This window comes from Nycticebus coucang, chromosome X (assembly GCF_027406575.1).
Source record: "Nycticebus coucang isolate mNycCou1 chromosome X, mNycCou1.pri, whole genome shotgun sequence".
Taxonomy (NCBI): Eukaryota; Metazoa; Chordata; class Mammalia; order Primates; family Lorisidae; genus Nycticebus; species Nycticebus coucang.
In genome coordinates this window covers 179,471,235-179,497,475 of record NC_069804.1, presented here as the reverse complement: position 1 = coordinate 179,497,475, position 26,241 = coordinate 179,471,235, and the positions used below count along the sequence as shown (strand labels likewise).

At 42.2% G+C, this 26,241-nt stretch overlaps 1 protein-coding gene across 1 annotated transcript in view; it reads right to left on the bottom strand.

Moving 5' to 3' along the window:
• The window catches only part of AFF2 (ALF transcription elongation factor 2), a 485,141-nt gene that overhangs the window by 26,170 nt on the left and 432,730 nt on the right, over positions 1 to 26,241 (bottom strand). Inside the window, exons 10-14 of the mRNA XM_053580856.1 lie at positions 15,169 to 15,328; positions 10,858 to 11,871; positions 8,813 to 8,934; positions 4,662 to 4,884; positions 18 to 307 (exon numbers count right to left, since the gene is read on the bottom strand). Of these exons, the coding sequence (XP_053436831.1) occupies positions 18 to 307; positions 4,662 to 4,884; positions 8,813 to 8,934; positions 10,858 to 11,871; positions 15,169 to 15,328 (1,809 nt within the window). The remainder of the gene's footprint in view (positions 1 to 17; positions 308 to 4,661; positions 4,885 to 8,812; positions 8,935 to 10,857; positions 11,872 to 15,168; positions 15,329 to 26,241) is intronic.

Here is a 26,241-nt window from a genome sequence, read left to right as displayed (position 1 = left end):
ATCTGGGGACAACATACGAATCATCAAAAGTGAGTTTGGGTCTCCGGACGTTAGTGCTGCTACTGGACAGAAGGGGCAGGGATGCCCAGGATGTCATCTCTAGGTGATTGCTATCCATGAGGCCAGTAGGGATGGTAGAGGTGATGGTAGAAATAGTAGTGGTAGTAGTTGTAGTGGTGACTGTTGCCGTAGCTGTTGCGGTAGCTGTCACTGTAGCTGTGACAATAGCAGTAGCAGTGACAGTTGCAATAGCAGTGCTGGTAATAGAAACAGTGGAAGTGGCTGGCTTTTTTGGAGTGTCTCCCTCCTGGGAAAAAGGAGCACAAATAGCTTTCTTTAGGTCCACATTTTTAAAAGTATCTCTTCATAAATGCTTTAAATGCCAACCACACCAGGAAAGAAGGCAAGAAAAAAGAAAACAATGCACATGGTTTGAGAAAAACTATGTCACATAAGTATATTTCAGGAACACTGTGAATCAACAGCTTTTGTTCTACGATGACCCCAAACACCAAACTAATCAAGTGCTGTGATTACATGGCCCCACCATCCCATCAAGAGAGCCAAAGGGTCTAAATCTAGTAGGAAATGTGAGAGGGGAGGGGAAGGAAAAATACAGAGAAGAGCGGAGAGGAGGAGGGAGGGGGAAAGGGGGGAGATGGAAAGAAGGAGGGAAGGTAGTAGGGTGGGGAGAGAGAGAAAAAGCAAGAGACAAGGATTGAATAGAGTTCTTGACCCAGATATCAATATTTTTAATAAGGGAGCCAGTCCCAAAGCTTTCTTTAGGGTAAGTAAAGTCTTCAGATCACTCCACAACATATTAGTTACAGTTCATCAAAATATCAGAAAATTGGGTTCTAGGTGAACCCAAGCTGAAGCAGTCCTTCTGCTCATGTGTGATGCTTGACTGGTTTGAGCTAAGTGACTGCTATGTGAGTGTGCCTCCCTATTTTGAAGTCTTGGAATGGTGAAGCTTCCTTTCAACCAGGTCCAAGATCAACTAAGAGACTTACGATGGCTCCACTTTGAACTATCATTGCTGTAGAGAGGATAAAGAAAGGTGAGGGTAAGGTTTGTAATTATGGGACACTGTGCTGTCACAGGACCATCTGCCCTGTTTACATGGCCAACACTACCCACCCCTCCTGGCAACCATGGTAGCCTTCTGACTGGCCTTCCTCTAACCTACTTCCCATGGGGCCTTCTCCTGCTTCTGATCTTCCAAGTTAGTATGTCTCTGTGGTTGGTAGGCCCCAAAGTTCACTCCTCATCTCCTTTCCTTGATCAGATTTGTCAATGTTGTATGTGTTGGAACAGGTTCAGCAATGAGTGGATAACTCCCAAACAGAGACCTCGATCTTACTGTCTCTCCACAGTTGGAGACTTGCAGTTACTACCTCTGCACAATTCTAGAAAGATGTCTATTAGCATCTCTGATTTCTCTCAAACCAAACTGATAACCAAAACAGTTCCCTCTTTGTGCTAATGGCAGATGAAAATCACTGCACTATTTCTTCATTACCCCATCCAATTGATTACAAAGCCCAATCATTGTATTTCCCCAATATCTCTCAAACGTGTCCCTTCCACTCTTAAAGCCTCAAAATGCCAGCTCTCAGGGCTTCTCACTGAGACTAACAAATAATCTTCTGGCCAGACAATCAGCCTTTGAGCTAGCTTCTCCTTCCACTCAGTCTGCTACCTGCCAGCTGGAGCTTTCCAAACAAAGCTCCAGCCACTTCAATGCCCTGCACCCAGATGCAAACTCCAGGCTGTAGCTCCTTTACTGGCATTCAAGGCTCTCACTGATCTGGCTTTAGCCTTCTTCCCAATCTCTGCTGACTGTTCTCCTCCATGAACCTTGGCACTAAACAATCTGAACACGTCCCTACTTTCTTCACTTTCCTAATCCAGTTAATGTGGAATTTTAGGCTTCAAAATGCCTTTCTTTTTCTTTTTTTCCTTCCTTCTCTCCCTCCCTCTTTTCTTTCGTTCTTTCTTCTTTCACCTTGTGATAATTTATTTCATTTATTATTTCTACTTCATTTTCAAAGTTTTTAAATTGCTATAAAATACATATATCACAAAGGTTACCATCTTAAACACATTGTGTGTGTCCACTTCTTTTTGTTTTTAAACCCTAGTCACTTATTAAGGCTCAGCTCAACACACCCCTCCTCCACAGGGAGAACTGCCTGGTATCTACAGCAGAAGTGCTTTATCCACCTCGCTCCACTCGGAGGCCTGCCCTTCTCCCCACCCTAAGACAACAGTCACCAGGGATTTTATAGTCTAGTCCTTGGAGCATATGTTTCATTGCTCACCTTGGACTAAGAGCACTGGCGGGGTGGTGGGAGACTGTCACAGTCAGCGTTCTCCGTGTTTGCTGAATGCGTGCATGCACATATGTGTGCAGGCCTGTCTGAGTTGAAAGGGCCATTTTCAAATGTGATATACTTCGTACATCCATGTGGATCATTTCCACTTGGTCCTGGACCTTCTGATCATCAAATGATTCTTACCAGCTAGAGTTCACTGAGATAAAAGTGCTGAGAAGCCACACATCTACAAATTGTTACAGTAGATGTGGAAAAAGTAAAGGTCATCGTGGATTTTATTCAATCCAAATATGTAAAGGAATAAGAGCTGTAAGAAACTCCTAAGTCAGCTCCACATTTTCACTGCCAGAACCAGATGAGCCAAACCGTGGGGTCAGCCCAAGTTAGTGCCACTTGTCTCTATGGTCAAGATATGTGGCAAGAACCCTGAAACATTATGTCACCACACACAGGATTGATGTCAGTCCCGGCACATGTGACTGGAAATGGCTGAATTCAGCCATGATTATGTAACTTTTATAAACATGTCGTCTGTCCATACGTGCCCACCCATTGTATCCGTAAACAGGACTTCATGTGTGAGTGAAATTGAGGAGACTCTGAGAGCACAAAATTGCAAACACTTTTAGAGCAGGACGGAGCCTTATATTAATAGGTCATCTAGCCCAATCTACTCATTTTATGATCTCAGAGATATTTTGTGATTTGTTCAGGGTCATAGAGCAAATTTGTTGCAGTGCTAGTACCATACAAGTTAAGAGTAAAGTCTCGTAACGTTCAGGATAAGGCAAAAATTCTTCCACAAAGTCTTCCAGACTTCAAATCAATAGCAGAAAGAGGGAATGGCCCAAAAAGAGGCACCAGTTTGCTCACTCCTATCTGAGGAAACCCCAGTGATTTCCATAAGGATGATGCATTTCTAGGAGCAAATGTTATATTTATCACGTTTCTCTAGTGGTTTTTACCTCTTGTGGAAATGACTTTGTAGATTCTTATAAGCATTAGCATTGTCATAATAACATCTGTATTATTTATAACACCCAATTATTTGTGACAACATACTAGGCACTATATAAAAATAATTCCCTGGATAGGGTGCATGCCCTCCAAAAGCTTGCAGTAGAAGTGAGCATCAGTTGGAGTTTATAATACTAATTATATTCAGTATGAAAAATAGGATGGATAGTGTAATTACTGTTTGAATAGTTGGTTTAATTCCCAACATTATAGAGTCAGCATCTTTAAATGTATATGCAAATATTACGTGTACATACACACATGAATTTTATATAAAAATGACAACTTCAGATTAGTGAAATTTTTATGTCAGCAATAAAATTCACCTGTGTATATCATCTCTGTTATCTCTAAGGATAGAGGACTATTAATTTAACTCTTTCAAGTTCAGAGGACTCATGGCCTTTCATGGAGTATTAAACGGGCCCTTTTGGCTCAAGACCTACCAAGTTGACAACAAGACATGTGAAAACTTATTTATTTTCACTCCTTTGCTTTTTATATTACATTTAAATGAGATACATATGGATATGATATCATCTGCATATACATGAAAAGGCAGGCACATTTCTCATTAATATTCATTAGCAGCAACATTGCTGATACTTGCTACAGTTTATGTACCTATACCTGAGACAAATGAAAAGACAGTGTGTTATGAAAAGTAATGCAAATTTTCAATTATCTGTGCTAACTGAGCAGCAGTGCAGAAAATCCAAAGGACTGAATAATCCTTTAGTTGGGCATAGAACTATTATGGTACAGTTTTAGCAACAGATTCACCTTTTAAATTCCATCCTATTTAGTCACTGTTTTTCAAGAAATTCACATTTGCAAAGCTGAGTGGTGGGAAGATGTGACTTGAAGTTCCAGCTCCAGTTTAGCAACCTTGGACAATCCCATTTCAACCATTTGTTCTTTCCTCACTAAGTGACTGGTGCCCACTGTGTGCTGGACATTGTGGTCAGTATTATGGAAGTGTCTGTCCCACCCCCATGATATGAAGAGATTGGACCAAGAAATGTTCAAGGCCCTAAATCTCTGCATATGAAATCTGTTTGGGGAAGCAGGACAGAAAATTAATCTGGAATGAAAAATTCATCATAAATTGGAATAACTGAGATTTGAAATAATGAAGGCCTTGTGTATTTGTACACACACACACACACACACACACACACCGCCTATATTTCATCTCTGCCAGTTCCTGTCTTCCCCCTGCAACATCCCATCTGGTGAAGTTTGATAAGCTGCGTTAACTTGTTTTTACCTTAATGATTATAATATTTCCTCTAAAGTGCTTACATTTGTGGATATCCCTTTGAAAGTAGAACAGAATTTGCCTTCATTTCGCTTAGGTTTGCCAGAGGTGCTATGTCCAGTTGTGGAGGTGTTTCTGTCTTGATTGTAATGACCAGTATTGCCACTGACATTTCTACGGCGTGGAGGGTCCTCTGGCAGTGGGGAAAGTGGAGGAGGAAATAGCTTTTCATCCTTTCTTCTATTATTTCTCCTGGATGAATTATTTCTGTGGAAATAAAAAGTGTAGGGTGTCATAAAGTGTTATCTCTATTCTGATTTCCCTCATTATGCTGGTACATTCGGCTAAAGTCATTTTAATTGGTGACCCATTACTTACGGTGAAGAGTGTGTATAAAAGCATATAGACATTGATATAGATATTTTAATGGGTATCTCTCATACATCCTATGTATAGATAGAGGCATACATATATATCCAAGAATAAACACATGAATATCTTTGAAGCATAACTTTACGACAAATCTAAATGCCTAATGGAGTATGCTACAGTGTGATATTTGCAACCTTTCAATATTACTGTTAATTAGATTTTAATGGAAAATACAACACAGACTTTAATCCCATTATTTTCCAGGATGATTCCTACCTATTTTGCCCTAGGACTTTAACTGCACAATCACACAATAAATGGTACAATAAATAATCAGTAGAATAACAGTTTAAGAAATATGACGCTTATACATTACTTAGAAATAAAAAATGCACTAAATACTATTGTGACTCACTGTAAATTGTATGTACAAAATGTTCTACCCCAATGCCAAGGCAAAATGAGCCCCTGACCTTAAACTGTTATGCTGAAGTACTAATGTACTTTACTTTACAAAACTCCCTTTAAAACATATACTTTGGTGATATTGACACAAGGCATCTGCCATCCTAAAAGTACTTCCATACTTTCAAACTGATTTATCTGCCCATTAAATGGGCACCATCAAATAGACTGAGACTTCAAATAAAACAGAACAACTAAAACCTTCTGCTAGCTGCTTAACGTGGTAATTGGGTCATGGATTTTCATTTTAGTTACTGTGTTAGACTAATCAATGAAGATTACTTGAATTTTAATCTTTTCTTAGACAACTAATATTGCACTGTGCAGCCATTTACTTTTCATGATTATTGAGTACAATTTTCAATAACAAATTAAGTCAAGAAGAATTTATGTTTTCCTCTGGGTCAATTTCAGTCAGTGTCTAGAAATATAGATTTACGATATCTCAAAGCAACAAATCAAAGAGGAACAAGCATTCAAGTGGTCTGATTTCCTGAAATGGTAGAAGTCAATGCAGTCTCCTAGTCCCACTTCCACCGTGTCACCCAAATCTGCCAATTATAATAGTATGCGACATCTTTTTCATATTTTGTTTCATAAATGTGGCCCATGCCAATTTTTGTCATGTAGTGAAATTTTTCAAAAATCTTAACTATTTCTGTCATTAACTGATTAATATTAATTTTTAAATCCTTGTCAATGGATTTAAAAAATTGCTATGACATGTATAACCATTTTAAAACAGTTGTGATCCCTGAATAAAATGACGAGGAACATATAAAGTAAGATTCCTATCCATGGGGAAGTTCCAGAAAAATGAGAACACATTACATTTAATAATTAGAGAGGTACTGGGCATTTCAGAGTTTATATGTGTATGAGCTTTAAGAAACATTTCTCTACTCCAACTCAGACTGATCACTGAAATCAACAAAAATGAACTTACACACACATACCCCCCCCAAACACACACGTATATATACTGACATCAAACATTGATGTAGCATCTACAGGAGGTGGATGGTTCGTTAGTTGTAACCATTCCCCTTCTGCTTGATCTGGATGAGAAGTGAGTAGGGCCCATAAGGGGAACATCTGCTTCTAAGAGGCATCTGATTTGTCATGGGCTACTAGAGTCTTATAGCCTTCTCATCTGCCACTGAACTGACCACCCAAGACTGGTAGTGACCTGGAACCATGGGGCCTTTAATGATTTCCTTGGTGAAATATACCCAGGGAGTATCTTCTAGAGACCACTCTGTCACTCTTATGGTTTCCAACTACAAGAATTTTTGCTTCTCTGGGTACCTTTTTCAATGGACCAGAGGAAAATAGGAGACAACAGAAGAGCATCACCATCCGCATTCTATCTCTCAGAGGCCCTGCTGATGGTTTAAGCTCTACAGAAGGGGATGGGGGGGGCTCAGTAGGGTCCTTTTGCTAGAGGATGGGGAACTCCAGCTGTCATAGTCTGATGTGGCATCATTATTGGGTTTAGAATATCAAAATGCTAGGTTTAGAATATTCATTTAGAAAAATAAATGTTGTGTCATAGAAATCTCCAAGGATATGGTTTGAAGGGTCAATAAGGCATAAAGGAGCAGACAGAGCTTCAGTAGAGGGTTCCCAGGAAAAGACCCCAAGAGGCCAGTCGTCTTCTACTCTAGAGATTTTTTCCTGGAGACTTGAATCTGTTTGATGAGCATAAGAACCTGATTGAGGTCTTTTCCAAGTTATATGCTACAAGGGCAGGTTGCTTTCTCATGTACTAGAAAGGCAGAGACATCATAAGGACTGTGGCTTAAGGATACCATTTTGATGAGAACCAACTTAAGTGAACAAACCTTTAATACTCAGTCATCTCTCTTCCATAAAATGAGGAAAGTGACATGGCCCCTGGTCACTTAGGAAGACTAGCAGTAGGAACTAATGGGTGTGGCAGCATCCTATTGCCCCCTGCCTCTTCCTTTTGCTTTTGAGTGGTCTGAACTGGTCAAAGGCTGGGAACTGATGAGGTTTTGCCACTATGCTACGTCACTTTAGTCCTTCCTTCTTGGCAAAGAGGAGGGTCCTGGAATGATCACATCGGCCCATCAGGGTAGCATGCTTCCTCACATGCCTGCTCCAACCTGAGGTGAAGGATGTCAGCTTCCTCTACCAGAAGGGGCTCTAGTTCTGAGAACTCCAAGTATGTGAAGGGATGTTTCAGAGCAAAGTTCTACCAGGGAAGTAGCTACTGAACCTCAAGGAAAGGGGCAGCCCAGACCCTATTCTCTTTGTTACATAGAGCGGATCTAGTAGGAACATGTCTTTTCTGCCTTTTCATCTCTAAACAACAAAGATGCAGAAAATGTAAGCTGATAACTCATTTCCAGCATCTTATCTGTGGCAGATTGATGCCATATCACTGATGTTAAACACTAATCTGTGAAATCAATTGTTAGCAGCAGTTAACCAGATTGCCTCTCTGCTCTGGGCTGCTAATGGGCTCCACAACTGGGCTTTGATAGAAGTAATCTCTAATGTTGAATGAATTTATGGCAATAATTACTCACACAGAATGGTGCAAGTAGCTGACATGATTGTTAGTTAAGTGACATTTATGAGACAGAAGGAACTCAGTCACAATGCTCGGTAGAAACAGAGGGCAGGACTTCTCTGGGGAAGGCTGATGCTGTCTGAGGGAAAGGGGACAGGAAGCCTCCTGCCCAACTCTGGAACCTTTCACATATAGAGTGGAGGGCAAAGAGGTATCTGCAAAATGGAATCAATGTATCCATCCATAGCTGGCTTTCCCTGACACAGAACTGTCCCTGGGGAGGGAAACTCTCAGACAGCTCATCTCCCTGACCTCGCCAAACACATCATATCCATGGCCTCAGTGGAGTTCAGGATGTAGCTTCCGGTCCCTAGGCTTTGTACTCATGTTAAGTGATGACATCCAAGAGCAAGCATCTGCACCATCTTGTCAAGATCAAGCAGTTGCTTTCCTAGGGAAATGGGTTAATCATCTGAAATGAATGCTGGCCAGTGCAGGTGATCTGCTTAAAGTGAAGGGGGGGGGTTCTCTTGCTCCTTACTCTTTTTAATTTATTTATTTCCTTCTACCCTTCCCTTAGTGTTAAAAGTTCATTTTTGTGGATTTCAGTGATCAGTCTGATTTGGAGTAGAGAAATGTTTCTAAAAGCTCATAGAGTCGCCCCAACTTGGGCAGTTTGTAGTCCATCCTTCATCACACCCTTGTCAGGCTAGTGGCTAGGGACAGCTGTCGGGCCTGTACTCAGGGACTTCAGTTTTTTATCTTACATTAGAGTCTGACCCCCTACAGAGTCACCATATAGAGCCCGGGCCAACTCACTCTCTAGCACTGGGAGGCTTCTGGGGTGGCGCTGGTGAGATGCAAGGGGGGAGCAAGCAGATTGTGTTGGCCTCCTCTAGGCGCTGCTTCTTCTCAGGAATCTTCTCCGCAATATCTGTTGGCTAGAACAGGGAAAGAAAATACACAGACCTTGAAATGTATGCTACATTCAGGCAATCATATTTCACATATTAAAAATAAGCAAGATATACGCTTTGCTTCTATTTTAACTTCTAGATTAGGTAGGAGAGTGAAATGAGCAACTTTCATCAGACAGAAAAGCAATCAGCCTTGCCTAGCCTAGTCCTATGAAAAAGGTGGCATTAGAGCTGCACTGTGATGTGAACCTGTGATTGAAGATTGGGTGGCATAGGAAGTTCATAACAAAAATAGAGAGATCTACAATTTTCAGACACTTCTCCCATCAACAATACCCCCACAAACAAGTAGTTCAGAAACTAACATTGTAACTCTAACATAAATCCTATCTAAACAGCATGGGGATTGTGGGTGACATATAAAGACTGTTTATACAATCAACACCAGGCAAGGAGGTGAATCGCATGGAAGGCACACCTTTGGGCCTTCTCATGTGCTGGCCCTGAAGGTGCATCTTCACCCCTGGTTGTCCTGTTGTCATCATTAAGACTGGAGACTCAGTGATAGGGCAAGGACACCAAACTTCCTGGTCCCTATTTTGAAATATAGATCGACTATCTCTTATCCCAAATGCTTTGGATTAGAAGTGTTTTAGATTTTAATTTTTTTCAGGTTTTAGGATATTTAGATTATACCCTGGTAGAGCATTTCAAATCTGAAAATTCAAACTCCAAAATGCTCCAATGATCATTTTCTTTGAGCAGTAGGTCAGTACTCAAAAAGTTTCAGATTTTGGAGCATTCTGAATTTCAGATCTTTTGAGTTAGGGTGCTCAACTTGTACATTAGACATGCTGGTGGAAAACTCAGAGCAAATGGCCTATGTTTTTTAATGTGAAAAGTAAAGCTGAGTGAAGACTTAAACCATTCTTGCATCACTTTATTCCATAGTATGGCCTGGGTACAGCTAGGGCTATGTCGCAATGAAGAAGCGGAGCCAATACCTAAGTATTCTGGCCATACCTAAGAGAAAGAGACAGGAGAAATGGGGAAAGGACTAGGCACTTCCTCTCAAGTCACTATGATAGCCTTAGAAATAAGGCTACCCAAACACTATGAGATAGTGTTACTCTAAAATCTACCCCAAGGGTGGTGCCTGTGGCTCAAAGGAGTAAGGCGCTGACCCCATATACCCCAGGTGGTGGGTTCAAACCCGCCGCTGGCCAACAACTGCAAAAAAAAACAAAAACAAACAAATAAAAAAAAAAACTACCCCAAGACCTGGAGATTATAATGGAATGAGCTTTTTGTATACAAACTCATCTGTCACCTCTCTAGACATATTTTAAATGGAAGGGGGTATTCTGGATTTCACCTTCTGACTATACTTTGTAGCCCTGAAATGTAGCCTTAACCTTCTGCACAAGAGATTTTCACAGGTCAAACCTACCACACAGTCAGTGAGCCTAGCAGACTAGTCAGAACACATATCTAGTAAGAGCCAGAAACTTGATGCATAATTGAACTGTTGGGATGCTAATGACTGCTCAGACAAATTACCAAGTCCCAAAGGATGCATTTGGACGCTGGGGGCATTTGGGTACCCTGCTGATGCTGGCTAGCATGTGGGACCTCAGAGCAATTATACATGAGTCCATGAAAACAGACGCAGCTTAAGGAGTTGACTCCAGGGATTGACTGCCTGGGAAAAGGGATTCTCTTCATCTTCTTTCCTATACATCACAATCTCCTATGTGCCGTATTAGACACTCCTGCCATTGGCTTCCTAGCACTGATTCTTTCTAGGGCTTTCTCCCTATTAATGTCAAATATTTCATTTCCCATGGAGGGCATCATTACTTTCACCAAAGTCTGCAATCCATTGACTTTGGCCTCCTTGAAAGCCACTGCTCACAATCACTTGACAGGCTACTTTGGACAGCTTACCTTGTACTTACGCTTGCCCTTAGGGGCCGGTTTTTCCACCGCTGCAGCAGCAGTCTGACGCCTGGGTTTTGTGGCCATTTCCTTATGGTCTGGCTTGGCAGGTGCTGCTTGGAGTGAGTTGTGGCCAGGTACTCTAGAGAGTAAGTCAAGGTCGATCTTCACCCATAGGTTTTTCAGATTCTCCTGATCTGATTGTACAGGGGACAGACGCTCACTTCGTGTGGCAGAAATGGATGAAAAAATTGGCTCTTCATTGTTGATGGATAAGTTATTGCTGTTGCCATTGCTGCTGACGAAGTTGCTGAGGGTCAAGTTGGCACCACCAGTTTCCTTGGGTTTGGCAGTATTACCTCCAGGAGTAATGCAAGGAGGCAGAATTTTGATCTGCAGAGTCTCCTCTTGATCTGTGCTGGAGTCAGATGTAGATGAATCTGTTTCAATGAATTCGCGGGACTTTGGCACAATCTTGCCAGGCCCTCTGTACTTCTTCTTTTCAGCAGCCAAGGTGATATTAGGCCTTGGTTCTTTCCTAGGGACTGATTTGTGGACAGTAGCCTTGTTGCGGCCTCTTGGTGGGTCAGGAAGCTCCATGCTGTCTTTTTCTTTGGGAGTGCTGCTGGTAATATTTGGTTTGAGCCAGGAAAAATCATCCATGCTGGTGCTCTTCTCAGCCTTTTTTGGCTGTTTTTTCCCAATTGTCCTTTGAGAAGCTGTTTCAATAGTTGGTGACAACTTATGCTTCAAAGCCTTTGTTTCTGGAATTTTCTGGGTGGGCCGTGGACGGGCTTTCTCCCTAATGAGATTGAGGAGAGGCCTTTCTTTGGGTTCAGCCATGACCTGGTTGGGGTTTGTCTTCACTTTGATCTGGACTTCCATTGGTTGGACCATAGGAGGAGGCAGAGAAATTGTCTCCAGGGGTGTTTCATTTTGGCCACAAATAAATGACTTATTCTGGGATGTCACTTTGTTAAGCCATTTATCCAGCTGCCACTTGTTGGTTGCTGGTGGCTCAGGCTACAGATTAAGAAATAGCAAAAAGAATGAATTTCACGTTTGAGAAGAATTCAGAAGAACCCTCAGTATAGTGACTGCTTGCTAATAAAAGTTTTCAGTGATCATTCACTCATATGCACGCACATTCACATACATCACATGCATGCGTGCTCATATACATACACACACACAAACACTATCCACCATAATTCAATTACCTAGATAGCCAGATACGAGCCAGCTGTAGCCTACTTATTTAAATAAATTTCTATTCCTCCTTAATACACTCCTCCCTGGTTAGGAAGAAAAGAATTATTCACAGAGAGATGTTCTAGGGCAGTGGTTCTCAACCTGTGGGTCGCGACCCACAGAAACTGTATTAAAGGGCCGTGGCAAAGTCTCCATCTTTCTTTAAGGCTGCATAATATTCCATGGTGTACATATACCACAATTTATTAATCCATTCGTGGATCTTTCATGTTTACATGGATGGAGCTGGAACATATTCTTCTTAGTAAAGTATCTCAAGAATGGAAGAAAAAGTATCCAATGTACTCAGCCCTACTATGAAACTAATTTATGGCTTTCACATGAAAAGTAACCCAGTTATAACCTAAGAATAGGGGGAAGGGGGAGGAGAGGGAGGGAGGGGGAAGGTGGGCGGAGGGAGGGCGATTGGTGGGATTACACCTGCAGTGCATCTTACAAGGGTATATGTGAAACTTAGTAAATGTAGAATGTAAATGTCTTAACACAATAACTAAGAAAATTCCAGGAAGGCTATGTTAACCGGTGTGATGAAAATGTGTCAAATGGTCTATAAAACCAGTGTATGGTGCCCCATGATCGCATTAATGTACACAACTATGATTTAATAATAATAAAAAAAGGGCCGTGGCATTAGGAAGGTTGAGAATGACTGTTCTAGGGAGTGGGCAGAGGTGCTTGGGAGGAAAACCTCTTCCAAAAATCCTTGCCAGGAATCATCACTCCACCTCTCACCAGGAGGGAGAGGTAAGTCTCTGATCCTACAAAGGACTGTGAGTGTGCCTCACATGTAACTCACAGTGCCAGTGCCTGTATGATGCTGCCATTCTCTGAAAACAAAGAAGGCCTTTTGTATTTTTACTGAAGAATAAAAAGATTTTATTAAAAAAAAAAAAAAAACAGGGCGGCTCCTGTGGCTCAAAGGAGTAGGACGCTGGCCCCATATGCAGGAGGTGGCGGGTTCAAACCCAGCCCTGGCCAAAACTGCAAATGAACAAATAAAACAAAAAAAAACAAAAAACTGCTGCATTTTCCCCAGTATATGAGCAATAACCAATTCATGGGGACATGCATGCAGACATTAGTGTTCACTGTTAAACCATGGAAATGAGGCGTACTACTCCGAGTTCATTCCCAACTCGGAATTCTGCTGGTTGAAATAAAAGAGCCATCATTTTATTAGAAGAGCTCTTCTTTTGAAAGCCATCAGCTGAGGCTTATGGCACCAGCCAATAGAGGGTGACAGAATTACAAACACTTGAGTAGCTGTGATTCCAACCCGCACAGGACAATGGTAATTACGCACTGAAGAATTTTTATCAGCCGCCACTGTGGGCAGCACAGCTCTGGGATTGAGAGCATCGGCAATGGCAGCCAGGGACCTGGGTTTCAGTCCCGGCTCTCTCACTGTCAGTCTGGTAGATCTTGGGAAAGTTCTTTTCTAACTTCTCAGAACCTTATTCTCTCATCTGTCAAACAAAGATAATGATAGCAAGTACCCTAGAGGGTGGTTGTGAGTACAAAAAGAGAAAAGGTAAATCTAGAGCTTAGCACAGTGCCCGGCACATGGTCCCAGCTCTGTAAGTGTTTGCGCTTATTAATAAGAGTAAAATGACTACTGTCTCCTTCTAGTTTTCCTTTTTGATTTTTGAAAAATAAGTGTATGAAGAACCATGGGATTTGCTTGCTGTGCCAGCTTTAAGTCCAGGGGAACTGAGCGGCTAACATAGACTCAGAGAAGATGGGAAGCAAATTCCGTTATTTTATTTTGGTATTTTATGGGGCCATATTAAATGTTTTCATCAGGTATTATCAAACACAGTTGAAGGATGCAAACTAAAATACAAAACAGGTGATTTTTTTTTTTTTTTTTTTTGTAGAGACACAGTCTCACTCCTTTGCCCTCGGTAGAGTGCTGTGGCGTCACACAGCTCAGAGCAACCTCCAACTCCTGGGCTTAGGCAATTCTCTTGCCTCAGACTCCAGAGTAGCTGGTTCTACAGGCACCCAGCACAACACCTGGCTATGTTGTTGTTGTTGTTGTTGTTGTTTGGCCGTGGCTGGGTTTGAACCCACCACCCTCGGTATATGGGGCCGGCACCCTACCCACTGAGCCACAGGTGCCACCCAAAAAGCATGTGATCTTTTAACCATTATTTTACCATTTAGCCATACTTCTTGGGATTTGCCAAATGCCAATTCATGCTTTAATAACTTTATCTAGACGTCTGCTCGGTGGCGTGTAATCTGCAGCGGGCCGCGTGCTGGATTTGTGAGGACTGATTTTGCTCATCTGTCGTGTTGGATATCACGAAATGCATGTGCTGCCCTTTTTATTGCTAATCACTGTCCTTAGTATTTGTGTATTTAATGTGTGATCATGACAACTCTTAGTCTTCCAATGTGCAGCCAAGAAAAAAAAGAGGCTGGACACCCTGGAGTAAAGGTCGGCATCCCCAGGGCCAGGAGGGGCTCCTAACTGGCTTGACTGGTTCTCTCCAAAGAGAAGCTACCCTGTTTCCCCTAAAATAAGACAGTGTCTTATATTAAGGTGTGCTCCCAAAGATGCACTAGGTCTTATTTTCAGGGGACGTCTTATGTTTCCTGTAAGTAGGTCTTATTTTCAGAGGATGTCTTATTTTAGGGGAAACAGGGTACTAGACCAGTCATTCCTACGCTAGTTTCATGTGTGAGGAAGGTTGAGGCTCAGAACAGCTAGTCAGTATCCAGAAACTCAGTCACATGATCAGAAATACACACATGCTAGGGACTATACAGATAAATGCTTTAAAGAAAGAAAATGCTTTCAAATGCCTGGAGACTTTCTGAAGTAGTTATTGTGCTAAAGTAATTGTGTGGTGAAAATAACATTTTCCCGTCACATTGCCTTGCCTCCCAGACCAGTTCTGCTGCCTTCACTCCACATGAAGACTTTAAGCCAAGGTACCATGCTTTCTCTGTGTGTGTGTGTGTGTGTGTGCGCGCACATGTGAGACAGCTATTCCAGAAGGACAAGCAGATTGTAGTTGGGGCTCTACCACCCTCACCCACCTCTGGAGTAGCTGCACGGGGTGCCTCATTGGATTCACTGTCAGTGGTGCTGCTTTCAGTGTCGGAGTCCGACTCGGAGCTGCTCTCTGATTCACTGGAACTGCCGGAACCCCCACTGACTTGCACTGCAGGTGGGGGCTGTGGTGTGGTCAAGGGTGAGCTGAAAGAAAAATGGCATCCTCTGTTGCCTCATTCAGTCTCAAAGCAGACATAACACAGATCAATTCAGCATAAGGACTTCTGGTCTGTAAGCTTATAGGCAGAGTAGCAACTACAGGGCACATTTTACAGATAGGAAACATGAGACACAGGAGGCCCAGGAACAGCCCAAGGTCAAAGATTCGATATTAGCCATATCTATGTATCCAAGTTCTTTGGGTTCCCATCACGTTGCCTTGCCTCCCAGAAAAGCTCTGCTGCCTTCACTCCACATGACAACTTTAAGCCGAGGTCCCATGCTTTCTGGATGCAGATATAGAAGCAGAGTGTTAGATGCTTCGCTGCCTCTTTTCATTTCAGTTAAAATAATTTTTCATTTTCTGTTCCATTTTGTTCAGTAGCCTACAGGTTTGTCAAGAGGTTCTGATCTGAGCTAAGCACACGGTATAGTCCTATCACCAAGAAGGGGTGAGTTTGACCATCATTTTAATTGGAAGAAACAAATCTCTGGAAAGGGGCAAGGTTCTCCACTGCCTTCCACCTAGTTGGAGAGCTGAGACTAGTACCTAGCATTGTGGCCACCTAGCAACCTCAAAGGGCAGTGGCTTTACTGAGCCTGGTCACTGCGGAGGGCCAGGTGCTCAGTACCAGAGTGACTATGATTGGTCCTTGGTTGCTATCTGTTGCTATATGAATAAGGGAATGACAGAGCATACTCCTTGGCCACTTCCACCATTTTTGTAAACTCTTTGTCAAACACTTACCAGGAGGTACGATCATAAGTGACCAACAAGCTGTTATGATTGATTTCAGATTTGTGAAGCTGACCAAGTGAAGCATTTGGAAAGTGACACATTTGCTACCCTGCCTTTATTGATAATCCATACTCCTCCTTACCAATCGTTTGCTCTCTGTGCTCCATCACAAATCAACCTCAGCTGCCTCTGGCACCCTAGGGATGTCATTGCCTTTCTGCCCTTTTGCTCATTGCCTCTTTGGACTGAGTTTTGCACTGTTTTCTTTCAGAAGTGGGGCTAAAATCTTGAGGGAGGGTTTATGTCCCTACCTTACACCCTCACAAGAGCTTCTTCTCTAACATTACAACCCTTACCCACTAAGCTGGAGCCAAGCACGGCTGCTGCTAAGGAAGGAATAGGATACTTTCAAAGCCAGTGTGGGCTCCCCATTGTCACTACCCATTGTGGAAAGCCTTTCCATTACCTGTGCCTTCTGTCCCTGAAGACTAGCCTTTAATATCCTAGGGCAAGCTTTTTCTTTCACAGAGCAGAAGCTCATTTTTAAATGCTATGTGCTAAGTAAATGCTATCTGCAAGTACGTTCCTCTGCCAAGTACACCAAGAGATTAGGAGAAGTACAAGAAACAGGGGACTAAGTATATATCCTGGGAACTGTGTTTTCCCCAGGAGTGGAGGGAGAGGGGGAGAGCTATAACTCAGGGCTCTTATTTCTCGGCAATCCTTTGCAGATCTCTCTTTAGTGACAGTAATGACTCTATATTTATGCGAAGTACCCCTTAAATCTAATCAATTGTTTTTGTCTTTGGTTACTAAATAGAGACTGAGCGAACATAAATCTAAGCAAGACTAATCCAGAGATTAGGCTTACTTGGCCTCGATTCTCCCCCATGTAAACTTTTAAGTATAACACAGGGCAAGCACAATGCTGAGAATGCTGGGTGGCGGAGTGAGCAATGAAATCTCATCTGTATCCACATTTATGATTCTCGGGTGAAAAGGCTGCTTCCTAGTATTCTTTCACTTCTAGGCATTAAGTTCTGGAGTCTTCTAAGAAACTGGTCATCTGGAAATTATCAAACTAAATAGACTAGATTTACTTTGCGATTTTTCTGGATAAAGTTCCATTTAGTGGATTATTTTTCAGCAATTTCTGTAAAAAGCAAAACTATTCTAGGTATAACTCCTTCAAAACCAAATGCATAAAGGGTATATACATGAATTATAGATGTTTTATTTACCAAAATTAACTTATTCCTCAGCTAAATCAAAGTTTCACAAATTTAGTAGGAACCATGGGGTATGTGTGTATATGTGTGCCTGTGTGTGTCTGTGTGTGTCTGTGTGTGCCTGTGTGTGTCTGTCTGTGTGTGTGTCTGTGTGTCTCTGTCTGTGTGTGTGTCTCTGTGTGTGCCTGTGTGTGTCTGTCTCTGTGTGTGTCTCTATATGTCTATGTGTCTCTGAGTGTCTCTGTGTGTGTCTGTGTGTGTCTCTGTGTCTGTCTGTGTGTGTGTCTGTGTGTCTCTGTCTGTGTGTGTGTCTCTGTGTGTGCCTGTGTGTGTCTGTCTCTGTGTGTGTCTCTATATGTCTATGTGTCTCTGAGTGTCTCTGTGTGTGTCTGTGTGTGTCTCTGTGTGTTTGTCTCTGTGTCTGTGTGTGTGTCTCTGTGTGTCTCTGTGTGTCTGTCTGTGTGTGTCTCTGTGTGTCTGTCTGTGTCTCTGTGTGTCTGTGTATGTGTCTGTGTGTCTCTGTGTGTCTGTGTGTCTCTGTGTGTCTGTGTGTGTCTCTGTGTGTGTGTCTCTGTGTGTCTGTCTGTCTGTGTCTCTGTGTGTCTGTCTGTGTCTCTGTGTGTCTGTGTATGTGTCTGTGTGTCTCTGTGTGTCTGTGTGTGTGTCTGTGTGTCTCTGTGTGTCTGTGTGTGTCTCTGTGTGTCTGTCTGTGTCTCTGTGTGTCTGTGTATGTGTCTGTGTGTCTCTGTGTGTCTGTGTGTGTGTCTGTGTTTCTCTGTGTGTCTCTGTGTGTGTGTCTCTGTGTGTCTGTGTGTGTGGCTGTGTGTGTCTGTCTGTGTGTCTCTCTGTGTGTGTCTGTGTGTGCCTATGTGTGTGTGTCTGTATGTGTGTCTCTGTGTGTGTGTCTCTGTATGTCTGTGTGTGTGTGTGTCTCTGTGTCTGTGTGTGTGTCTCTGTGTGTCTGTGTGTGTGTCTGTGTGTCTGCGTGTGTGTCTGTGTGTCTCTGTGTGTCAGTGTGTCTCTTTGTGTCTGTGCGTGTCTCTGTGTGTGTGTGTCTGTCTGTGTGTGTCTCTCTGAGTGTGTCCGTGTGTGCCTATGTGTGTGTGTCTGTCTGTGTGTGTCTCTCTGAGTGTGTCCGTGTGTGTCTGTCTGTGTGTGTCTCTGTGTGTGTGTCTGTCTCTCTGTGTGTGTCTCTGTATGTCTGTGTGTCTCTGAGTGTCTCTGTGTGTGTCTGTGTGTCTGTGTGTGTCTGTCTGTGTGTGTCTCTGTATGTCTGTGTGTGTCTGTGTGTCTCTGTGTGTCTGTGTGTGTGTCTGTGTGTGTCTCTGTGTGTCTGTGTGTGTGGCTGTGTGTCTGTGTGTGTCTCTGTGTGTGTCTGTGTGTCTCTGTGTCTGTGTGTGTGTCTCTGTGTGTCTGTCTTTGTGTGTGTCTGTGTGTCTCTGGGTGTGTGTCTGTGTGTGTGTGTCTGTGTGTATCTCTGTGTGTCTGTGTCTGTCTGTGTGTATGTCTCTGTGTGTGTGTCTGTGTGTGTCTCAGTGTGTCTGTGTCTGTGTGTGTCTCTGTGTGTGTGTCTGTGTGTCTCTGTGTGTCTGTGTCTGTCTCAGTGTGTCTGTGTCTGTCTCTATGTGTGTCTCTGTGTGTGTGTCTGTGTGTGTCTCTGTATCTCTGTGTGTCTGTGTGTCTCTGTATGTCTGTGTGTCTGTGTGTCTCTGTGTGTGTGTCTGTGTGTGTGTGTCTGTGTGTGTGTCTGCGTGTGTGTCTGTGTGTATGTCTGTCTGTGTGTGTCTCTGTGTGTGTGTCTGTCTCTGTGTGTGTGTCTCTGTGTGTCTGTGTGTGTCTGTGTCTGTCTCTGTGTGTGTCTCTGTGTGTGCCTGTGTGTGTGTCTGTGTGTGTATCTCTGTGTGTGTCTGTGTGTCTGTGTGTGACTCTCTCTGTGTGTGTGTCTGTGTGTGTGTCTCTGTGTGTCTGTGTGTGTGTCTCTGTATCTCTGTGTGTCTGTGTGTGTGTCTGTGTGTCTCTGTATGTCTGTGTGTCTGTGTGTGTCTGTCTGTGTGTGTGTCTCTGTGTGTCTGTGTGTGTCTCAGTGTGTCTGTGTCTGTCTCTATGTGTGTCTGTGTGTGTGTGTCTGTGTGTGTCTCTGTATCTCTGTGTGTCTGTGTGTCTCCGTATGTCTGTGTGTCTGTGTGTCTCTGTGTGTGTGTCTGTGTGTGTCTCTGTGTGTCTGCGTGTGTGTCTGTGTGTGTCTCTGTGTGTGTGTCTGTGTGTATGTCTATCTGTGTGTGTCTCTGTGTGTGTGTGTCTGTGTGTCTGTGTGTGTGTGTTTGTGTCTGTGTGTGTCTGTCTGTGTGTGTGTTTGTGTGTGTCTCTGTATGTCTGTGTGTGTGTCTCTGTGTCTGTGTGTGTGTCTCTGTGTGTTTGTGTGTCTGTGTGTCTCTGTGTTTGTGTCTGTGTGTGTGTTTGTGTGTCTCTGTATGTCTGTGTGTGTGTCCCTGTGTCTGTGTGTGTCTGTCTGTGTGTCTCTGTATGTCTGTGTGTCTATGTGTGTCTGTCTGTCTGTCTCTGTGTGTCTGTGTGTGTGTCTCTGTGTGTCTGCATGTGTGTCTGTGTGTGTCTCTGTGTGTGTGTCTGTGTGTATGTCTGTCTGTGTGTGTCTCTGTGTGTGTGTCTGTCTCTGTGTGCGTGTGTCTGTGTGTGTCTGTGTGTCTGTGTGTGTCTGTGTGTGTGCCTGTGTGTGTCTGTCTGTGTGTGTGTGTGTGTGGGTCTCTGTATGTCTGTGTGTGTGTCTCTGTGTCTATGTGTGTCTCTGTGTGTGTCTGTGTGTTTGTGTGTTTGTCTGTGTGTGCCTGTGTGTGTGTTTGTGTGTCTGTGTCTGTCTCTGTTTCTGTGTGTGTGTCTGTGTGTGTTTTTGTGTGTGTCTGTCTGTCTGTCTGTGTATGTGTGTCTCTGTGTGTGTGTGTGTCTGTCTGTGTGTGCCTGTGTGTGTGTGTTTGTGTGTCTGCGTCTGTCTCTGTTTCTGTGTGTTTTTGTGTGTGTCTGTCTGTGTATGTGTGTCTCTGTGTGTCTGTCTGTGTGTGTGTGTGTGTTTGTGTGTGTTGTCTATGTGTTCCTTATCTCATGCCCTTCTGAGGACAGATGTATTTTGGTTTTCGGATTTTAAAAAATTTTAAATGTATCAATAGTAAGCTCAACATATTGTATATAATACTGTCAGTGGCATATGGAGAGGCACTCCTTAATAAAACTTGTTAATATTGTTTTAGCAACATTCACAGTAAGAGGAATTAATAAATGCTTTAAATAAATATCCTTCCATTGGTTTAGGTCAGATTTTATCATCAAGTTAATTTGTCTCAACTTAGAAAAAATAAGCATTTTCAGAACTTTTTGAATTTTAGGATTGTGATTATGAGATTTTGGGTGCAGATAAAAATCGTATATGAAAAAATTGATTATACTTATATTTATAATGTAGGTTTAAATATTAATAAAAACTATTTGAAATATAAAAGTAACCTTGACTGACACCTAATGAAATGAGACCTGAAATTATTCCTCCTGAAAATTCTAATAGCTAACTCTGTTGCTATGTTCTCAGGTAGGATGCCACAGTCAGTCATCATTGACAATGACCACTTAGGGGAAATTAGTATAAAAAGAAGAACCTCAGCTTTTCATACTCATACATGGGAACTTGGGAATTAGAGTAAACAGGGACTTTGATTCAGGGAATACACAAGAACTCAAACTGAGGGTCAGGGACTTTAAAATCTTACTGAGAAAGGATTGCCTTGTCAGGGCAGTTGCACAGTTGGAAGGGAATAACAGTTGTTTGCTCTCCCCAGTATTTTTCTGTGCCTCTATTCTCCATCTGCTGCTCACGGGCTTGCTGAAGACTGTGGCTTCATCCAGTCTGCTAAGGAATGTAGGCTACAAATCTGAGTTTGGGCATCATTTCCTGTGGGCCCATCTTGTGCCCAGCTGGGATTGTTCCCAGGACAAAAAGTAAATATGAAACCAAAACATTGTCTTCACAAGAGGAACAAACACCAATATCAGAATAATTTGTCTAGGACCATGTTCTCATCTAGAATCCACCACTTGCAAGTTGGCAAATCATCACAATATTTCACTTTAAGTTCTTCACTGAAATCCCTTAGCTGTTCAGCTAGTTAATTTCCTACTTCTGCTACATTTATCTTCATAAATTGCTAATTTATTTTCCAAATGTATATTAAAGTGGCTATGAGTGAAGCTAGCCCATGCAATACTTGATTTTGCCTAAGAGATGTAAAACTAATGTGCAGTTTGAACATTTTTCATTCACCAAGGCTGTATTAAAATTATTTCCTGCACATCATTTACTCTCTTATTTCGATAAACTGCTTTTATAAAGAATGCTAGTGGTTATGACAAAGATAATGTCTTATACTAAAAATAAACATTTAGTATATTAAACCATCCAGCACACAGTCTTTAAATATTAAAAGTGTACTTTATGACTTCAGTCCTGATATAGTAAAACTTCCCAAAAGGACCCACATTTGCAACAACTTCAAATTCAACTGCTCAGCCTTTCCAAAGATCAGATTTTGCTATTATATTCCTCAGAGTGAGCATCTTTACTGAGTGGAGTGAAGCCTCATTTTAATTTCTAAATCCATTCATTTGGATTTCATGGTCACAGACCAGACTGAGGACAAAGAAGTTGGCTTGGCAAGTCAATGACCCTAGTGGAAAACCCAAGGCTGGGGATGGGGATCAAATAGCATGTGAATAAGAGAGAACTTTGGAGGCATTTAAGATACCTTCTCCAGACAGGGTTCTCCCTGGTGAAGAAGGCTTGAGAGTACCAGGGGGAAAGGGGCTTTTAGAGATAGTCCAGGTACATGACAGTCTGTCTATGCTTATATTGGCCAGGCCTCTTCTGCAATAAAGGGATCAATCTCTTATACCATAATGGAGTAGATGCAAGAAAGATAAAGAGTCTAAAATCCATATTGAAAAAAGTGGCACTATTTTGCATAAAGATAACTATGTGGGTGGTGTGGGTGGTCACATAATGATAGTTTTCTTTTTTTTATTTTTATTTTTTTGGCCGGGGCTGGGTTTGAACCCACCACCTCCAGCATATGGGACCGGCGCCCTACCCGCTGAGCCACAGGCACCGCCCCATAATGATAGTTTTCAAACAACCTTAAGGTTTGTCCCAGGGGAGGCAGGGATTGGGCTTGTTCTTGGGGCCTCCCAAGGTAATTATGGGACCAATGAGTTAGAGACCTAGTTAGGAAGACTTCACTTTAATATCAGGAAAATCATTTTGAAACTCACAGCTGACCACACAGAAAGAATGTACTGCCTTGTAGGCCACTGAACCCTGCACCCTTGGGTGATCAGATAGCCTGTCACCTATAAAGAATACAGTAGGGGAATAGGATAAAGTGTCTTCCAACTCAAAGATTATAATTTTTGTAAATCTAAAGTATGAAGAGGATTTTAGGGGAGGCTGTTCATGGACCTTAGGAGAAAATGTGTGAGGAGACATTTGTGCCATCCAATGTGCTCCTAAAGACAGGTCTGGAATGTCCTGCTCTTGGTTATACTTAAATCTCCATTTCCGTAGAGATGTTTGAAAAGGAAAGGCTTTTACTAATTCAGATTAACAGCCTCCAGAAAGCCAAACATCTGTATCATTGCCATTTGAGTCTAATTCTAATTTAACTGTAAATTCCTTTCTCTAGAGATAAACAGGAATGATGAATTGGCCATTCTGCTCAATCAAGCTGTGTGGGCATCAAAAAGGAAAGGTTCCAGAAGGGGTAATGACTTTGAAGGAGGAAATACACATGGGAAGATTCAACAAGCAAGTCCACAGGGTACTGATCTTGGCAATACATTTCGCAGGCCCAGAACTTGCCAAAGGTATTTCATACAAGATATTTGACAGGGAGTCCCATATTAAACCCTCACCTTTAGTTAAGACTTGTATGAATTTCATCAACATGACTATTTTACAAGGGATCAAATGTCTGTCTACCAGATAAATTGGAATGGTTTCATATTTTATTTCATCATTAAATTGTAAAGGGAGGGCTGTGGGGCAAAGGAATCAACATGCATAGCTGACTACCTCTCTTCCTCCCTCATTTTTCTTTTTTTTATTTATTTTTATTAAATCATAGCTGTGTACATTAGTATGATCATGGGGCACCATACACTTGGTTCATAGATCGTTTGACACATTTTCATCACACTAGTTAACATAGCTTTCGTAGCATGTTCTTAGTTATTTTGCTAAGACCTTTACATTCCACATTTACTAGGATTCACATATACCCTTGTAAGATGCACGGCAGGTGTAATCCCATTAATCCCCCTCCCTCTAGCTACCTCCTCCCTCCCTCCCCTCCCTTTCCCCCCTCTCCCGATTCTTTAAACATCTGCCTCACCACAGTAGGCCACTAGAGGCAGACAATCGAAACCCTGAAACTATTCCAACCAAGCAATGGGGAACATCTAGTTTTTGTCTGGGTCAGCCGTTTTAAAATCTTCCCCCATCTTCCCTGCCCCATGAAAATCCATCCAGCCTATTGCCCAACAAAGAGTATACGTAGAACTAGAAAGTAATAAAAGTATGTGCAGAAGCATGGCATAGAAAACAGAGAAAGCAGAGTTGTTCTGATGGAAACAAGGGACGGGAAAGTAGACCAGGCTAGTGTCCCCAGAAGCTTTCCTTCCTCCTTGGGGTGGCCTTTGAGCACAGTTTGAAAGTAAAACACTTCATATTCCAATATTATCACAAGCAACTCACAATCAAGTATATTCTATGCTAATGTTCTGTTGCTATTGGTGAGTAGATCATTGTCCAATTGTGACCTGGGCCACACTCCAACACAGCTCTAAGAAGGAACTCTTCGTCCAATATGTATACACTGGGTATTTTTCCTGTTGCTTAATCCTGGTATTTGAAATGAAGTCTGTTCAGTTTACTTGCAAAGGGTAATAAGGGGATCCACACTTAATCATTTTCATGGACGAGTTGCTATACATGATATTGTTTAAAGACCCAATGTCTGCGTGATCTATGGTTGGAAGAATAATGACTCATCCAAAGATGTCCACATCCTAATGGTGTCTACATTCTAAGTTCTGGAACCTGTGAATATGTTACCTCACATGTCAAAAGAGATTTTAGAAACACGAATATAAGAATCTTGAGATGGGGAAATTGTCCTGGATTATCCAGATGGACCCAATGTAATCACTTTTAAGGTCCTTCAAAGTGAAACGGGGAGGCAGAAGAGGCGGTCAGAGTGATGTCCAGTGAGAAGGACTTGACCCACTAGGCTAACTTTGAAAGAAGGGGACCAAAAGCCAAAGAATGTGGCAGCTTCTCAGTTTACAGTCACCAAGAACTGAATTCCACTGACAGCTCACGTGAGTAAAAAACTGTTCCTTAGAGGCTTCAGAAAAGGACTCAGTCCTGCTGACACCTTTATTTTAGCCATCTGAGAGCCACATCTGACTTCTAACCTCCAGAACTCTATGATAACAAATATGTCTTGTTTCAAACTACTGAGTTCCAGGTCATTTGTTAGAGCAGCAACAGGAAGAATTTTAAATAACGGTAATTTACTAAAAGCTGTTGCATTAATACTTATGACTTACTTTAATGATGTTTGTTTCTGCCTTTGGACATGAGGTGGGCTTTGCCTTCTATAATGGGAAATATAATGGCCAGGAAAGACAAGGATAATCTCTAAAATAAGCCTGCTTTCCTCACTTTAATCATCAGCCACAGAGATTCATGTTTGAGGTACTGGGAGCAAAATGGTCTTATACAACAATCAAACCAGTTCCCTTTATTTTGCCTTCTTGCTGTCTAACTGCTGGTGGTGATTAATCCTTGAATCTCACTTTCCTCATCCATACTCTGGGGATAATAAAGCTTGGAAAAAAAAAAGATACAAATAGTAAAAACTCTGAGCATAGCAGCTTATACCTCAACGTACTTACTTTTGTTTATAGAATTTTATTTCCCTTAAGATAAGTCCAAACTGAATGATGCCCCATGATCATATCAATGTACACAGCTATGATTTAATAAAAAAATAAATAAATAAAGTTGAAGAAAACAGAAATGTAAAAAAAAAAAAAAAAAGATAAGTCCAAACATACAAGCACCCTCGCCCCCCCACCCCCGCCGGAAGGGAACTTTGTTGATAATGTCTGCTTCTCCTAATCTATTTGACATCTACTTCTTTTCTAAGGTGATGAGTGCGAGTGATTTTGGCAATGGCTTTTCATCATTACATTTGATTTTCAACCAATCACGGCTTGCTTGCCCTTTCTATGTCCTGGCCATTCCCGTTCCTGATTTGTTTTGTTGTTGTTGTTGTTATTGTTACAGTTTGGCCAGGGCCGGGTTCAAACCCACCACCCTCGGTATATGGGACCAGCGCCTACTTACTGAGCCACAGGCACCTCCCTCCCACCAATGGTTTTAAAGAGATTGGTTTTATGACATTGGGAAGAGCATGAGATTGGAAGTTAGACACTATTTTTGAGTGTCACCTTAGAGACTTCATCATTGTGTGACCTTAGACTAGGCATTTAACATAAGGGTCTCAGTTTCATTATCTGTAAAATGGGGCCAATACATCACATAGGTTTCTAAGAGCATTGGATGAAGTAATCTGGGTGAGAGAACTCTATTAACAAGAGCTTCTCCAAATTTAATATGCATAGGAATCACCTGCAGATCTTATGAACCTGTGGATTCTATCTAGGTCAGCCTTGGGTGGGGTCTGAGTTCTGCATTTATTTCTAATACAACTGATTGCAGGTGATGCAGATACTCCTGGTGGCTCACAGTGAGAGTGGCAAGGCTAAAATCTACGCGGGGCTATTCAGATGGAAGTTGTTGGGAGGAA